Source organism: Microcaecilia unicolor, chromosome 1, assembly GCF_901765095.1.
Source record: "Microcaecilia unicolor chromosome 1, aMicUni1.1, whole genome shotgun sequence".
NCBI lineage: Eukaryota > Metazoa > Chordata > Amphibia > Gymnophiona > Siphonopidae > Microcaecilia > Microcaecilia unicolor.
In genome coordinates, this window is record NC_044031.1 from 635,285,959 (window position 1) to 635,304,588 (window position 18,630).

General features: G+C 42.9%; 1 protein-coding gene across 1 annotated transcript in view; it reads right to left on the bottom strand.

Annotated features, from left to right (window-relative positions):
- LOC115460501 (membrane-spanning 4-domains subfamily A member 4A-like) overlaps positions 1 to 18,630 on the bottom strand; it is a 100,032-nt gene that overhangs the window by 36,722 nt on the left and 44,680 nt on the right. Inside the window, exons 5-6 of the mRNA XM_030190265.1 lie at positions 3,380 to 3,483; positions 3,262 to 3,340 (exon numbers count right to left, since the gene is read on the bottom strand). Coding sequence (XP_030046125.1) covers positions 3,262 to 3,340; positions 3,380 to 3,483 — 183 coding nt within the window. The remainder of the gene's footprint in view (positions 1 to 3,261; positions 3,341 to 3,379; positions 3,484 to 18,630) is intronic.

Below are 18,630 nucleotides of genomic sequence, written 5' to 3' on the forward strand. Positions count from 1 at the left end.
CCATCTTCCGACACAAATCGGGAGATGGGCATCCTTCTCTCAAAGTCACCCAAATCGGCATAATTGAAAGCCGATTTTTTTTTTTTGTTACATTTGTACCCTGCGCTTTCCCACTCATGGCAGGCTCAATGTGGCTTACATATACAGCTACTTATTTGTACCTGGGGCAATGGAGGGTTAAGTGACTTGCCCAGAGTCACAAGGAGCTTCCCGTGCCTGAAGTGGGAATTGAACTCAGTTCCCCAGGACCAGAGTCCACCACCCTAACCACTAGGCCACTCCTCTAGGCGCCCTCAACTGCTTTCCATCGCGGTGATGACCAAAGTTCCCGGCAGCGTGTCAGAGGCGTAGCGAAGGCGGGACTGGGGCGTGCTTAACAGATGGGCATCCTCGGTCGATAATGGAAAAAAGAAGGGCGTCCCTGACGAGCACTTGGCCGACTTTACTTGGTCCATTTTTTTTCGAGACCAAGCCTCAAAAAGGTGCCCAAACTGACCAGATGACCACCAGAGGGAATCGGGGATGACCTCCCCTTACTCCCTCAGTGGTCACCAACCCCCTCCCACCCTAAAAAAAAAAAAACTTTAATTTTTTGCCAGCCTCAAATGTCATACCCAGCTCCCTGACAGCAGTATGCATAGAGCAGTTTTAGTGGGTGCAGTGCACTTCAGCCAGGCGGACCCAGGCCCAACCCCCCCTACCTGTTACACTTGTGGTGGAAAATGTGGGATACAAATGCAATAAATAAATAAATAAATGAATGGGAGCCCTTCAAAACCCACCCGAAACCAACTGTACCCACATGTAGTGCCCCCCCTTCACCCCTTAGGGCTATGGTAGTGTTGTACAGTTGTGGGGAGTGGGTTTTGAGGGGGGGTTGGGGGGCTCAGCACCCAAGGTAAGCGAGCTATGCATCTGAGAGGAATTTGTGAAGTCCACTGCTGTGCCCCCTAGGGTGCCCGGTTGGTGTCCTGGCATGTGAGGGGGACCAGTGCACTAGGAATGCTGGCTCCTCCCACGACCAAATGGCTTGGATTTGGTTGTTTCTGAGATGGGCGTCCTTGGTTTCCAATATGGCCAAAAACCGGGGACGACCATCTCTAAGGACAACCTAAGGACGACCATCTCTAAGGTTGACCTAAATGTTGAGATTTTGCGTCCCCGACCGTATTATCGAAACGAAAGATGACCGCCCATCTTGTTTCAATAATATGGGTTTCACCGCCCCTTTGCTGGGATGTCCTTAGAGATGGGCGCCCTTAGAGATGGTCGTCCCTGTTCGATTATGCCCCTCTTTCTCTTCCAAGAATTCAGGATGAACTTTTTGAAAATAGAGCCTTAATAAGGCTTCTTTATCCTGTGAAAATACAAAAGTCACCAAAAGCGTTGCTCTTATTTTGATTTTCCTCTTTAGAGTTATCCAAAACTGTAGAAATATCTAATATATCCATCAATCTTTCTTGTTGTTGTTCTTGATCTAACTGCTGATCACAATTCCCTTGTTGTTTAAATTTTGTATTTAAATAATATATCTTCTGCGCTGGTGGAAATGTTTGAATATAACTTTTGTCTTCTGGTAAAAGCATTATTGCTATCCCAAATGGACTATTGCAATATTATCTACTAGTATAAAGGCCCGTTTCGGTATGACATGAAACGGGCGCTAGCAAGGTTATCCCCCCCCTCTCGCTCTCTCCCTCTGTCCCCTCAAGTCCCACGGCCCCCTTTCTTCCCTTCCGATTTTCAGGCCCCCCTCCTCCCTCCCCCGAGTTCCAGTCCATCCTCCTCTCTGTCTCGCAGACACGTCCTTGCGATGCCTCCACCCGCGGCCCTCCCCTCCCCGACACTGGCGCCGCCGATCCCCCTACGTGCACATCGCCCCCCCTCCAAAATTGCCAACCTCCCTCTGCTACCCTCCCCTCCCCCCTCTTACCGGGGTCCCGGCGGCAGCAGCAGTGAAGAGCGAGCAGGCTCGGTGAGTCTGCTGCCTTCTCTTCTCTTTGCTCTCAGCTCTGACTCTGGTCCCGCCCTCATTTCCTGTTTCCGCAAGGGAGGGACCAGAGTCAGAGCTGAGAGCGAAGAGAAAGGAAGGCAGCAGACTCGCCGAGCCTGCTCACCCTTCACTACTGCTGCCGCCGGGACCCCGGTAAGGGGGAGGGGAGGGTAGCAGAGGGGGGTTGGCAAATTTGGAGGGGGTGGGGGCGACGTGCACGTAGGGACGTCTCTGCCCGCTCCCGCTGTTCTTCAATGCGCGTCTCTCACTGGGATCGTAACCACCTCCTGACGTCAGGCAAGCAGGGTTCTACTACTGGCCAGTGATGTCAGCAGATGGTTACGATCCCAGTGAGACACTTTAGAACGTTCACAGAGCAAATTGTTATATTAGATTTAGATTGTCTTATGTTCTTATTGAAGAAATTGCAAACTATACAGAACACAGCAGTATGTCTAATTTTCTCTCTGACAAAAGGTGATAGAATCACACTATTTCTGGTTAAACTACACTGGCTTCCAATAGAGGCAAGAATACTTTTTAAATTTTATTGTATATTGTTTAAAATTTTAAGTGGAAATGCACCTTGTAATATATATCCTTTATTCCAATTTTATTCAGCAAAGCAAGTTTATGCATTACGAGATAGATTTCCATTTAAGATTGTTTAATGCCACTTTTGCTTATCAAGCTGCAAAAAACTGGAAAACTCTACCATCTTACATTACATCAGTAACCAACCATAGGTCGTGTAGGAGATCTTTTAAAGCATATTTCAGAAACATGTGTTAAAAAACTAAAATGAAGTTTGCATCTTAAATAATTTCATGTATGATGTAATTTTAATGATGCTGTAATTCTGAATGACTGTTCCATCTCTTGTTTATGTAAATCACAGTTAACTGTGTTTGCCAAGGTATTTGTGGTATATAAATACCAAGTGTAATATAATATATGTGTATTCCTGTTGTATACTAAGGAAAATACATGGAGATTATTGGCTCACTTAAGCTATGACCAAACCACATCCCCACCACTCCCCCTTGAAATCTATGTGCTGTGAATATTTATATGTAACATGGTATCTTTCTAAAATCACCATTTACACGTGTGTGTGTGATCCACCCATGTAAATGCTGCTATTTACACCTGGTAATCCTTCTGAAATAACCTCCAAAAGCCACTAAATCTTTTGCATATAAGCATGGGGAGACTATAGATCATTATCATATAAATGCAAATATAATATTATTTGAAAGGAAACTTACCATTAAGGCATTTCTAAACATCTTGCAGCTTTCGTATGAACTGTTATAATATGGCCCGTTATATGAATAGTAACTGCAATCGTTGTAATAATTGCAATTGTAGTAATAACTGCAATCGTAGTAGTAATAATTGTTGTTAACTCTCAGGTCAATGCAAAGAAGAACAATTCCAACAACTGCAGCAATGGAGCTAATAATATTCATCCCCATGCTGCCCTTTACCTGCAAGATGGGGAATACAAGAACAGAGATTATTAGCTTTCTTTTAGTGCATTATAGTGTATATTAGAAGTAAAGCAAGGTATATCTCAACATGTTACATTATGTTGTTAGGTTACACCAGGACTTCTATTCCATCTTTATCTCTACAGTTCAGGGATGGATTACATCAAAAGAGACTGGATCAAAAAATTCAGGAATTACAATGTGAACAATTGATTATTAATATAGAACCTAACCAGTACAATCCTATCAATTAGAGTCAGAAGATACAAGGCCAGCATCATGGAATAAAAAAGTTTTCCATTTTTTTCAAAATATTAAATAGTGCCAACAAGTTCTCAATAATAAAGGTAAAAAAAATTCTGATAGTGTATCAAAGAAGAAAAATGTTTAATTGATTTTAGTTTAATTATATCAGGAAAATGCAAGAGAAGTTGATTTTCAGTATTATGCTTAGACATAGCATTACGTAAAAGTGTGGCCATATTTACCATATAACCAAAGAACAATTCCATGTGCAAAACTCAGCTTAAAACTAAAAAATGTGGAATACACCTACGCAAAAATTATAATATCAATAATGAATTCTTTTATCTTCAATATTCTGGTGCTAAAATTTTTTAATTCTTCAATATTGATACTAGTTACTCTCATGATCAACTTCAAACAAATGATTGCAACTGGAAAGAACATACTACTTCTACAATTTGACATGTCAAGCACTTTCGACATGGTTGATCATGGAATACTACTATATATCCTTGAATACTTCGGAATTGGAGGTAACGTTCTCAATTGGTTCAAGGGATTCCTAACCACACGATCATACCAAGTGACATCTAACTCAATTACTTCAGCCACATGGACACCTGAATGCTGAGTCCCACAGGGATCCCCCCTCTCTCCAACTCTATTCAACTTAATGATGATACCCTTAGCCAAACTATTATAAAAAAAAAAACCTCAACCCATACATATACGCAGACGACGTAATGATCTACATCCCATTTAAACAAGATCTAAAGGAAATTTCCAATGACATCAACCAAAGTCTCCAGATCATGCATTCATGGGCGGATTCATTTCGGCTGAAACTTATTGCAGAAAAAACCCAATGCCTAATACTCACCTCTAAACATAACAAGAACAAATTCACCGCCATTAACACACCAAATGAACCTTCCAATTTCTGACACCTTAAAAATTCTTGGAGTTACCATTGACCGACACCTAACACTCGAGAGCCACGCAAAAAACACAACCAAGAAGATGTTCCACTCAATGTGGAAATTAAAAAAAGTAAGACCTTTCTTCCCAAGGACTGTTTTCTGTAACCTGGTACAATTTATGGTGCTCAGTCATCTAGACTACTGCAACGCACTCTATGCCGGCTGTAAAGAGCAAATAATCAAGAAACTTCAGACAGCCTAGAACACTGCAGCTAGACTCATATTCGGTAAAACAAAATATGAAAGTGCTAAACCCTTATGAGAAAAACTACACTGGCTCCCACTTAAAGAATGCATCATGTTCATAATATGCTCCCTAGTCCACAAAATCATTCATGGAGATGCACCAGCCTACATGTCAGACCTGATAGACTTACCACCATAGGCGCCCGGTATAAGAGGCTTGGGGAGGCTATCCTGCTTATAATCAAAAGAGAAAAACGCCTATATTTCGACCCAAATCGGGAGATGGGCGTTTTTCTGGCAAAGGCGCCCAAATCGGTATAATTGAAAGCCGATTTTGGGCGTTTCCAACTGCACTCCGTCGCGGAAACGAATAAAGTTGACGGGGGCGTATCAGAGGCGTGTCAGAGGCGGGACTGGGGCGTGGTTAGCAGCCGAGGCGAGATGGGCGTCTTTAGCTGATAATAAAAAAAAAAAGGTGTTTTTACAGCGATTTTGGGTCACTTTTTTTGGACTCTTTTTTTTTTCACGAACAAGTCCCGAATGCCCCAACTGACCAGATGACCACTGGAGGGAATCGAGGATGACCTCCCCGGACTCCCCCAGTGGTCACTAACCTCCACCCACCAAAAAAAACCCACTTTAAAAACTTTTTTTCCCAGCCTGTATGCCAGCCTCAAATTCCGTACCCACCTCCATGACAGCAGAATATGTTCGATCCTCTCACAGCCTTTCCCTGGGTCAGATGTGGCTCTTGGGTGCACTACAGGGTCACATCAGCATTGCATTGTGGTGGGTGTAGGGTATTGGGCTCTGTGATTTCATTAGCTTGTGTTACAGTCTCACGATGTTGGTAGTTGGTAGGCTCTTCTCCCATGGTGCTTTTCCCCCTGCCTACTGGGTCAGAGTGTGCCCTGATATGTTTCCTGTTGTAGTCCATGCAGTAGTGGCCATTTTTGTAAGCCAGTTTTAGTTCCCTTTCCTGTGTTAGCCACGTTAGACAACTTAGTTCTTACCTTGAATGTGGCTGAAAGAGGGCATTGTACAGCATTCTGCCATCTCTGACCTGCTAATCTCACTACCAGGGAGACTCATTGCCAGTGGTGGGGCAGAACCTCTAATCTGCAGTTAACTGTGAGTAAACGCGGTTATTCCAATAAAGGACGTTTTCGGAGAGATTAGTCTTCAGGTGTCAACTGGTGTACCAATGTTATACAGCAGTAACAAGTCCTAGAGGCCTGCGTGTATGCAGGTCCCTGGAGCACCTTTAGTGGGTACCGCAGTGCACTTCAGGCAGGCAGACCCGGGCCCATCCCCCTCCCACCTGTAACACTTGTGCTGGTAAATGGGAGGCCTCCAAAACCCACTGTACCCACATGTAGATGCCCCCTTCACCCCTAAGAGCTATGGTAGTGTTGTACATTTGTGGGTAGTGGGTTTTGGGGGAGGGGGGTTGGGAGCTCAGCACCCATGGTAAGGGAGCTATGCATGTGGGAACTTTTTCTGAAGTCCACCGCACTGACCTAGGGTGCCCAGTTGGTGTCCTGGCATATCAGGGGGGCGAGTGTACTACGAATCCTGGCCCCTCCCATGACCAAATGGCGCGGATTAGGATGTTTTTGAGCTGGGCGTTTTTAGTTTCCATTATCGCTAAAAAAAACAAACGCCCAGCTCAAAAATGCCCATTTGTTCGAAAATACGGTTCGGCCCGCCCCTTCACGGACCTGTTCTCGGAAATAAACACCCATGGAGATAGGCGTTTCCGTTCAATTATGCCCCTCCACGCCTCCCCAGCCACAGCAGGATGGATCAGCTGTTTCTATAGAATGCTAAATAGTATTAGTAGTAGTTCTCCTGCCAGTCCTGCTGCTCTGGGGGGGTTTAAATAGCAGCAGCTTGCAGTGAAAGCCGTCTCTAGCCTTGTGTATAACCAGTTGTAATTTGATTATCTTACTGCTGGGAGAGCAGAGCAGAGCAGGGGGGTTGGCTGGAGGTGTCCTGGGTTGCCATGGAGATATTTAATTAGGATCATGAATTCCTGCACATTTGCAGTTCACAGAGACTTGCACTGACCCCTGAAATTTTAAAAGTGCTAAAAATAAGTTTTAAAAGTATTTGCATTAAATCTAATTGCAGAATTTAGGTGCTAGGAAGTGGGATTGGTATGCTATGTACTCAAATTTGCTCAAGCCATATGCAAATCAGTCCATTTCTGGGAGGTTCTCATTTGCATATTTATGGGTAAAAATTGTTGGAAATGTTTACAGCCTTAATGTTAGGGCATAGCTCTGATAAAAAATGTGAACTTTGATCCAAAAACGAAGGGTTTAGCTAGTGTTTTTGACTAAAAATTCCCATTAGAGTGTCTGTATGTTAATCTGCATTCAAATAGAGCTCTCTGATTGGATGAGCAGCTCCTGTTAGAAAATCTGCCCGGGAACAGAGAGGAGAGGAGAGGAGAGAATCAATGGGTGGGTGGGTGTGGATGGCTGGAGGGGGGGGGGGGGGGGGGTCAGGGGAGTGAGGACAAGAAATGAAAAAGAAAGGCGGAAAGGAAGCCCTGGAAACGGAGTTAAGAGGACAGATAGCAGCAGAATCGGATACTGGGCCAGCATGATCAGAAAAGCAAAGTCACCAGACAACAAAGGTAGAAAAGATCATTTTATTTTCATTATAGTGTTTGGAATATGTCCACTTTGAGAATCAGGTGCTCAACATTAAATGTTTATATTTATTTATTTACTTATGTATGGCATTTTATCCCACATTAAACATGAATTAGGATGTTTTGTGGCTCTACATGAGAATTGTGATACTATGATCCTTGTTTCATATTGTTGACGGTCTGCATTTTCCGTATGGGTGGTATATTGGTGTATTAGGTTCTGCCCAGTGTAATATTTATGGTACAGTAAGGTTCTGAGTGTGTTTTTGCACAAAGTTGTGCATAGTGTTTTGTAGTTGAGCGATTGTGGTTAGTATATGCTTTGAGCAACCACTTTATTCTTTGACATATGATACATATCTAATATCTAAATTTAATAAAAAGTATTAATTTTTATTTTTATTTATTTTTTCTGTGTGCTATCAGACAATTATGGATTTAAGCTCCACCCCTGGCCCCACCCCTAACCCCACCTCCTTTAGCCTCCCCAAACAGTTGAGCCACCGACCGCCTATGCTTACCACCCAGGAATGCCAAAAGATCATCCCGCACATTCCTTAATCTGCACTTCCCTAACTGCAAAGGTCTAAAGTACAAACTAATGCACATGTCAAACTTTACCTACTTGAGCACAGTTATGGAATGCATTGCCGCGCAACTTAAAAACGATTTACGAACTAACGGACTTCCGCAAACTGCTGAAGACCCATCTCTTTAACAAGGCATACCACAAAGATCAACCAATGTGAACACACACAACTCCTCCACATATACTCAGAACTGTCTTATAATATCTGCTTGTTATACTATTACCATGTTTTATCATTATCATGTTGCCCAAGATCCTTTTGTAACACTAAATGTCTATTCTCTAACATATTTCCACTATTCATGATTTGTTGTAAGCCACATTGAGCCTGCAAAGAGGTGGGAAAATGTGGGATACAAATGCAATAAATAAATAAATAAAAAAGCCTGAACAGTCACAAGCTTTTCGCTGTGAGGTTCAAACCTTGTCAAATCCACTCCGTCTTTGGTACAAGAGTACCACAGCAGCCCATTGACTCAGACTGGAAAGTTCTTCTGTTATTATGACCACCGTATTTGTCAGCCCAAAATATTTACCATATAGGAACGGGCTTCACCATATATTTTAGAAACGGTAGCATTCATCTTAAAATGAATGAGAGCTACAATTTTATTTATTTATTTTTGTAACATTTGTACCCCATGCTTTCCCACTCATGGCAGGCTCAATGTGGCGGGCAATGGAGGGTTAAGTGACTTGCCCAGAGTCACAAGGAGCAGCTTGTGCTGGGAATTGAACTCAGTTCCTCAGGACCAAAGTCCACCACCTTAACCACTAGGCCACTCCTCCACTGGCAGCCAGTGTAACTTCAGATAGTGACTTTTAATTGAATCGTATTTTGACACAGCATAAATCAAACAGCTGTGTTCTGCAGTAATTGCAAATGATTAATTAATGTTTTGGATCAACAGATCAACACAAGATTACAGTAATCGAATCAGGACAGTATAAGCGACTGAACCAGAATCCTAAACGTATCCCAATTTAAAAACTTTTTTGTAGTTCTCAGCTTTCTAAGAACATAAAAAGTTTTCTTCATCATTGAAGATACATGTTGCTGCATTGACAATAAGTTGTCTAACTCCACTTCTAAGATTTTTTGAATGAATTATCCCCAATGATAAAACTTTGTTCATATCTTATATCATTGGTAGCTCCTATCCAAAGGAATCTGCTTTTTTTCTTTATTGAGCTTTAGACAATGAATTGAAATCCATAGTTCTATTTGTTCTATGCAGAGTTGAATTTGGGCAAGGGTCCCTTCCCAAATTGGTAAGCATAGTAAAAATACTGTAATTACTGCATAGGTAAAGGGCTAGATCCTATATATGGTGCCTGGAAAATCTGTGTGGAAAACATCCGCCTAACATTCTGTAACATTTCTGCGCTTATGAGCCGTCCATATGACTATATTTAGTTGCAAGCAATTACACCAAGTAAAACCTGGTATGCATATTGGAACCTACGTTAGGCACAGAGCAGGTATATTCTCTAACCGTGCATGTTAAGTTTCAGGATGCCCATGACCCGCTCATTCCATGCTACTACTACTACTACTTAACATTTCTAAAGCGCTACTAGGGTTACGCAGCGCTGTACAATTTAACATGGAAGGACAGTCCCTGCTCAAGGAGCTTACAATCTAAAAAGACAGGTGTACAATCTAAAGACAAGTGTAGAGTCCGTCTGGTAGGTAATACTATATTTCATGAGAGGTTAGGTGCCTAACGCGGCATTGAAGAGGTGAGTTTTAAGCAGAGATTTGAAAATGGGTAGGGAGGGAGCTTGGCGTAGGGGTTGAGGAAGATTGTTCCAGGCAAAGGGTGAGGCAAGGCAGAATGAGCGGAGCCTGGAGTTGGCAGTGGTGGAGAAGGGAACTGACAGGAGGGATTTGTCCTGTGAGCGGAGGTTACGGGCGGGGACATAGGGGGAGATGAGGGTAGAGAGGTAGTGAGGAGCCGCAGACCGGGTGCATTTGTAGGTAAGGAGGAGAAGCTTGAATTGTATGCGGTATCTGATCGGAAGCCAGTGAAGTGACTTGAGGAGAGGAGTGATGTGAGTATATCGGTTCTGGCGGAATATAAGACGTGCGGCAGCGTTCTGAACGGATTGAAGGGGGGATAGATGGCTACGTGGGAGGCCGGTGAGGAGTAGGTTGCAGTAGTCAAGGCGAGAGGTAATGAGAGCATGGACGAGAGTTCGTGTGGTTTGCTCAGATAGGAAAGGGCGAATTTTGCTGATGTTGAAGAGGAAGAAGCGGCAGGTCTTGGCAGTCTGTTGGATATGCGCAGAGAAGGAGAGGGAGGAGTCGAAGATGACTCCGAGGTTGCGGGCAGATGGGACGGGGAGGATGAGAGTGTTGTCAACTGAGATGGAGAGTGGAGGAAGAGGAGAGGTGGGTTTAGGTGGAAAGACGAAGAGCTCATTCCATGCTCATGGCCACACCCCCTTTTTGACAATGTGCATTAGAATTTATGCACGCCACATTACAGAATGCACTTAGCAAGTTGTACACGTAAATTCTAATTAATGCCAATTAGTGCTGACAATTATTTGTTAACATCCAATTAACAGTGCTAATTGGTTCATTAACCAATTAGGTTATGCATACTGTTTTAGATTATGCTTAGATTTCCATGTGGAAATATAGACGTAATATATAGAATCCGGGAGAAAATGTGTAAATTCAAACTGATCTTATAGCCTATCCAAAGCTTGCATTAGCAGGTTGAAAAGCACCTACTATACCTTTATTTATACTCTTTCTCTTTAAATTCTTTCTTCACTATTATATTTATCACCATTACCACAACCAGCCATAACAGACTGGAATCTGATCCTATAGCGTCTCAATGAGCCTGATAGAGTTAGAATGGACCACTAAGGATATGGGAAGTCTGTAAGGAATGGTGTTCCTGCAGTAAGACTCAGAAGGGGGCAGTATTCTTGTCTAAGTCAATACTGAACCAGAAGCCCAGCAAGATGTTAGGTTGCTGGTCTTCTATCCCCCTATGTCAGAACACTGAAAAAATCTGGGACAATTTTTGTTAAAGTGGTAATGTTACTCCAGGTATGATGGCTGAACTCCTACATAGATTGCACAGTCCTGCTAACATTCCTCCACAGAAAGAATTTGCACTCTTAAAAGCTTTCAAGTAGACATTCAAAGCCATCTAACCAGGTAGGAGAGACTTTTCCCAGGCTGCTGAATATCTCCTCTGAAGCGCTATCCGGGTAGTACCAGGGTGAAGTCAGGACAGAGCCAGCGGTAAGCTAGGCACTGACAATATTCAGTGCTGGTGCAGGGAGAGCTAACCAAGATTGCGTTGGAGGCAAAAACGAATAGTAAAAAATTTTTTTTAGGTATATCAAAAGCAAAAAGCTGGTAAAAGAATTGGTTGGACTGCTAGATGACCGAAGGGTAAAAGGGGCGATCAGGGAAGACAAAGCCATAGCGGAGAGGTTAAATGAATTCTTTGCTTCAGTCTTCACCAAGGAAGATTTGGGATAGATACCGGTGCCAGAAATGGTATTCAAAGCTGAAAAACCAGAGAAAATGAATGAAATCTCTATAAACCTGGAGGATGTAATGGGACAATTTGACAAATTGAAGAGTAGCAAATCTCCTGGACCAGATGGTATTCATCCCAGAGTACTGATAGAATTGAAAAATGAAATGGCGGAACTATTGCTAGTAATATATAATTTATCTTTATAATCAAGTGTGGTACCGGAAGATTGGAGGATAGCCCATGTAACATTGATATTTAAAAAAGGTTCCAGAGGGGATCCGGGAAATTATAGACCGGTGAGCCTGATGTCGATGCCGGGCAAAATGGTAGAGACTATTATAAAGAACAAAATTACAGAGCATGTTCAAAAGCATGGATTAAGGAGACATTCAGGCTTATTTTCGAAAGAGAAGGGCACCCATCTTTCGACATAAATCAGAAGATGGGCGTCCTCCCAGGGTCGCCCAAATCGGCATAATTGAAAGCCGATTTTGGGAGTCCTCAACTGCTTTCCGTCACAGGGACGACCAAAGTTCATGGGGGCGTGTCAGAAGCATAGCAAATGGCGGCACTGGGGCGTGCCTAACACATGGACGTCCTCGACCGATAATGGAAAAAAGAAGGGCATCCCTGATGAGCACTTGGGCGACTTTACTTGGTCCATTTTTTCTTATGACCAAGCCTCAAAAAGGTGCCCAAACTGACCAGATGACCACCGGAGGGAATCGGGGATGACCTCCCCTTACTCCCCCAGTGGTCACCAACCCCCTCCCACCCTAAAAAGAAACCTTTTAAATATGTTTTGCCAGCCTCAAATGTCATACCCAGCTCCATGTCAGCAGTATGGAGGTCCCTGGAGCAGTTTTAGTGGGTGCAGTGCACTTCAGGCAGGCGGACCCAGGCCCATCACCACCTGTTACACTTGTGGTGGTAAGTGTGTGCCCTTCAAAACCCACCAGAAACCCACTGTACCCACATGTAGGTGCCCCCCTTCACTCCTTAGGGCTATGGTAGTGGTGTACAGTTGTGGGGAGTGGGTTTGGGGGTGGGGGGGTGGGGGCTCAGCACACAAGGTAAGGGAGCTATGCACCTGGGAGCAATTTCTGAAGTCCACTGCAGTGCCCCTAGGGTGCCCAGTTTGTGTCCTGGCATGTCAGGGGGACCAGTGCACTACGAATGCTGGCTCCTCTCGTTTCTGAGATGGGCATCCTCGGTTTCCATTATCGGCGAAAATCGGGGATGACCATCTCTAAGGTCGACCTAAATTTCACGATTTGGGTGTCCCCGACCATATTATCAAAACGAAAGATGGATGCCCATCTTGTTTTCATTATACGGGTTTTCCCGCCCCTTTGCAGGGACATACAGCGAGGACATCCTCAGGAAAACTTGGGCGCCCCTTTCGATTATGCCCCTCAAAGTCAACATGGATTTAGTGAAGGGAAATCTTGCCTCACCAATCTATTACATTTCTTTGAAGAGGTGAACAAACGTAGATAAAGGTGAGTCGGTTGATATTATGTATCTGGATTTTCAAAAGGCGTTTGACAAAGTACCTCATGAAAGACTCCAGAAGAAATTGGAGCGCCATGGGATAGGAGGTAGTGTCCAATTGTGGATTAAAAACTGGTTAGAGGATAGAAAACAGAGAGTAGGGTTAAATGGTCAGTATTCTCAATGGAGAAGGGTGGATAGTGGGGTGACCCAGGGGTCTGTGCTGGGACCTCTGCTTTTTAACATATTTATAAATGATCTAGAGATGGGAGTAACTAGTGAGGTAATTAAATTTGCTGACGATACAAAGTTATTCAAAGTTGTTAAATCGCAAGAGGATTGTGAAAAATTACAAGAGGACCCTACGAGACTGGGCGGCTAAATGGCACATGACGTTTAATGTGAGCAAGTGCAAAGTGATGCATGTGGGAAAGAGGAACCCGAACTAAAGCTACGTAATGCAAGGTTCCACGTTAGGAGTCACCAACCAGGAAAGGGATCTCGGCATCGTTCTTGATGATAGTTGAAACCCTCTACTCAGTGTGCTGTGGCGGCTAGGAATGCAAATAGAATGTTAGGTATTATTAGGAAAGGAATGGAAAACAAAAGTGAGGACGTTATAATGCATTTGTATCGGTCCATGGTGCGACCACACCTCGAATATTGTGTTCAATTCTGGTCACCGCATCTCAAAAAAGATAGAGTGGAATTAGAAAAGGCACAGAGAAGGGCAATGAAAATGATAAAGGGGATGGGATGACTTCCCTATGAGGAAAGGCTGAAGCATCTAGGGCTTTTCAACTTGTAGAAAAGACGGTTGAGGGGAGATATGATACAGATCTATAAAATAATGAGTGGAGTGGAATGTGTAGACATGAATCGTTTGTTTACTCTTTCCAAAAACACTAGGACTAGGGGGCATGCGATGAAGCTACAAAGTAGTAAATTTAATACGAATTGGAGAAAAATTTTCCTCACACAATATGTAATTAAACTCTGGAATTCGTTGCCAGAGAATGTGGTAAAGGCAGTTAGCTTAGCAGGTTTAAAAAAAAAAGGTCTGGACGGCTTCCTAAAAGAAAAGTCCATAGACCATTATTAAATGGACTTGGGGAAAATCCACTGCTTTTTTCTGGGATAAGCAGCATAAAATGTATTTTTCGGGATCTTGCCAGGTATTTGTGACCTGGATTGGCCACTGTTGGAAACAGGACGCTGAGATTGATGGACCCTTGGTCTGTCCCAGTGTGGCAATACTTATGTACATATGCCTTACCACCACATAAGGAGCTGGATATCAGCCCTTTGGTTCTTCGTGTAACAAACGTTGATATAATTATAAGGGATAATTTTATAACATCGTGCATAAATTTGAAAGCTATTACATATAAATGTTACAATAATTTTCAAAAGTAACTTTCACTTGTAAGTTCCTTTGAAAATTACTTTGGTGACATTATTCATACATAATTACACCTTCTACTGGATATGGATAGGTTTGTCATGAAAATTTACACTCATACTTCCTAAACTCTGAAAATATGTTTGTAAATGATATCTCATAAGAACATAAGTATTGCCATACTGGGACAGACTGAAGTTCCATCAAGTCCAGTATCCTGTTTCCAACAGTGGCCAATCCAGGTTACAAGTACCTAGCAAGATCCTAAAACAGTAAAATAGATTTTATGCTGCTTATTCTAGAAATAAGCAATGAATTTTCCCCATCTTAATAGTGGCTTATGGACTTTTCTTTTATGAAATTAGCCAAACCCTTTTTTAAACCCGGTTAAGCTAACTGCTTTTACCACATTCTCTGACAAAACACCATAAGCACCCTGTATAAGAGTCTTGGGGAGGCTCTCCCACTACAACTGCTACCAGGCCACTCTCTTCACAGCTTGGCAGTATCAGCAATAACACAATGGGCCAAATTCTATATTTGGCACCTACAAAATTGGCACCGAAAATCGCTCTTAGCGCAGTTCTAGAAGGGGTATACATCCTTTCTAGAATCAAGCTTAGCACATAGCCACATCTAAATCTCCTTCCACTGCCACCCCTTCTGAAGTTCCTGTTTCCTCGAGGGTGGGACACAGCTGAAGGAAGGCCCCTGGGATTGGTTGATTTAGTAACTTTTATTAGATTATAAGGGTAACAAACATCCAAATTCAATACAAAATAACAATGTTTTATAACTTCCATTCCATAAGAGAAACTATATGATAACAGACACTTAATTGGATAAAAATTGAATAATGTTGTAGCAGTGGCGTAGCAAGGGCGGCTGACACCCGGGGCGGGTTGCCACTGCAACCCCCCCCCCCCCGGGTGCAGCACGGCGCCCCCCCCCCCTCGGCGCGCACCCTCCCCCCTCCAGCGCGCACCCCCCCCCCGGAGTGCATACATGCATTGAGAAGCGAGGGGCGGGCATGAGGGCCGATCCGCCCCCGAGTGCATGTCGCTGGGAGCTGTGTCGGCTCCGTGCTGGTTCCCTGCTCTCTCTGCACCGGAAGAGGAAGTAACCTGTTCCGGGGCAGAGAGAGCAGGGAACCAGTGGAGCCGACACCCCCCCAGTGGTGTGCACCCGGGGCGGACCACCCCACCGCCCCCCCCCCCTTCCTAAGCCACTGTGTTGTAGTAGTTCAAAAGCTTGAATTGAGTGAATACACAGCAAGTATACAGATAAATGAAGCTTATATACACTTTAATGGAAGTTATATAAAAATGAATAGTAATTTGAAAAAAAAAAAAAACAAAGGAGGAGAGGGGAAAAAGGGGGAGGGGGATTTAGATATTATGCTCAGATGGCTATTTAGTTGGATTTGATTCCAAAAATTTTTGCAAAGCTAACCACATTTTATGATTACATATCTGAAAATTACCAGTATTGGCTGTACAATATTTATGAATTTGTAACATATTATTCCACCAAAAATGTATCTTAAGTTGTGAATTATCCTTAAGTACATAAGTATCGCCATGCTGGGACAGACCAAGCGTCCATCGAGCCCAGCACCCTGTTACTGACAGCGGCCAAAAGAACAAGCAATTTGTCCCGCCCATCCTAGAAATAGTGTATTATTCCCTCATCCATTCAGTAACATTCTATGGCCTTTTCCTCCAGGAAGCCGTCCAACCTTTTTTTGAAGTCCGCTAAGTTAACCGCCTTAACCATTTTTTCCGGCAGCAAATTCCAGAGTTTAACTACGCGTTGAGTGAAGAAAAATTTCCTCCGATTCGTTTTAAATTTACCACACTGCAGCTTCATTGCATGCCCCCTTGTCCTAGTATTTTTGGGAAGCGTAAACAGACGCTCCACATCAGCCCGTTCCATTCCACTCATTATCTTATAGACCTCTATCATATCTCCCCTCAGCTGCCTTTTCTCCAAGCTGAAGAGCCCCAGCCTCTTCAGCCTTTCCTCATAGGGAAGTCATCCCATCCCCTGTATCATCTTTGTCACCCTTCTCTGCACCTTTTCCAATTCCACTTTATTTTTTTTGAGGTGCGGCGACCAGAATTGAACACAATACTCGAGGTGTGGTCGCACCATGGACCGATACAATGACAGAATAATATCCTTATTTTTGTTTTCCATCCCTTTCCTAATGATACCCAACATTCTATTTGCTTTCCTAGCCGCAGCAGCACATTGAGCAGAAATTTTCAATGTATCATCAACGACGACACCTAGATCCCTTTCTTGGTCCGTGACTCCCAATGCTGAACTTTGCATGACGTAGTTATAATTTGGGTTCCTCTTTCCCACATGCATCACTTTGCACTTGTTCACATTAAACGTCATCTGCCATTTAGACGCCCAGTCTCCCAGTCTCGTAAGGTCCTTTTGTAGTTTTTCACAATCTTCCCGCGATTTGACTACTTTGAATAACTGTGTCATCGGCAAATTTGATTACCCTACTAGTTACCCCCATCTCTAGGTCATTTATGAATATGTTAAAAAGCAGAGGTCCCAGCACAGATCCCTGAGGGACTCCACTAACTACCCTTCTCCATTGCGAATATTGACCTTTTAATCCTACTCTCTGTTTTCTATCTTTCAGTTTTTAATCCACAGTAAGACACTACCTCCGATCCCATGTCCCTCTAATTTCCTTTGTTTGTCTTTCATGAGGGACTTTATCAAATGCCTTCTGAAAATCTAGATACTTAATATGAACCGGCTCACCTTTGTCCACATGTTTGTTTACTCCTTCAAAGACATGCAGCAGATTGGTGAGGCAAGACTTCCCTTCACTAAATCTATGTTGACTTTGTCCCATTAGTCCATGCTTTTGAATGTGCTCTGTAATTTTGTTCTTGATAATAGTCTCTACCATTTTGCCCGGCACCGACGTCAGACTCACCGGTCTATAATTTCCCAGGTCTCCTCCGGAACCTTTTTAAAATATCGGCGTTACATTGGCCACCCTCCAATCTTCCGGTACCACGCTCGATTTGAAGGATAAATTACAAATCAATAACAGTAGCTCTGCCAACTCGTTTTTTAGTTCTGTATAGTAAATATTTAAGAGTAATTGCTAACAATGTGTCAAAAATTTAGGTTTGTAAACATCTTAAGAATGATCTAATGTCAATGAACCAAAGATAATCTTTTTAGGAGTCATAATTTCAGTAAAATTAAATATGGATGAAATAATTTGCCATACTTGGGTCCAAAATAAATTGGTACAATGGCATGTAAAGATTAAATGAAGAAGAGTACGTTGATGTTCATTACATGACCAACATAAATAAGTTATCTTTCGACAGACCTGCAACCTTCATTTTTTGAGGAGTCCATAAGACTCTATGATGTTGGAAAAAAAAGATTGGAGGAAGGTTGATGAAGAAATTGGTTTACTTGTTTTAGCCCAAAAAGTACTCCATTGATGATTAGTAAGAGAACAATGTAAATCAGATTCCCATTCGGAATGAAGACCTGGGTTGGTTGTTGATATTGCTCACACTGCGGGTAATGCAGAGAAAACTTAACCGCAGAAAATGAAAGAAGGGAAGGGAAAGAGAGGTACCAAACTGTTGGGCAGGGAGAGGATAAGGAGGGGAAGAGACACTGTACTCAGAAGGGGGTGAGACGAGAGAGATGTGCTGGATACAGGGAGATAGGGTAGTGGGGAGAGATGCCGGACCCACAGACACTGGAGAAGGGACGGACAAGTTGAAGTAGTGTGGAGTGATGTTAGTCTACTTTAAAGGGTAATAAAATTTTTAAATGGAAAGTAAGGTGATGTCTTTTCATTGGACTAAATACATTTTTTGTCCTGAGGAAAATGATTTGGCATTCAAAAGCTAGTAGAAAAAATTATATTCAATTAGTCCAATGAAAAGATATCACTATTTTGTTTTATTTTTATTTGTTAATTTGAAATATAGTGATTAGAATGTATAAGTTATTGAATGTTACATCTGTTGTCTTTTATATTTTGCACAGTAGAGGACAACATGCATCAC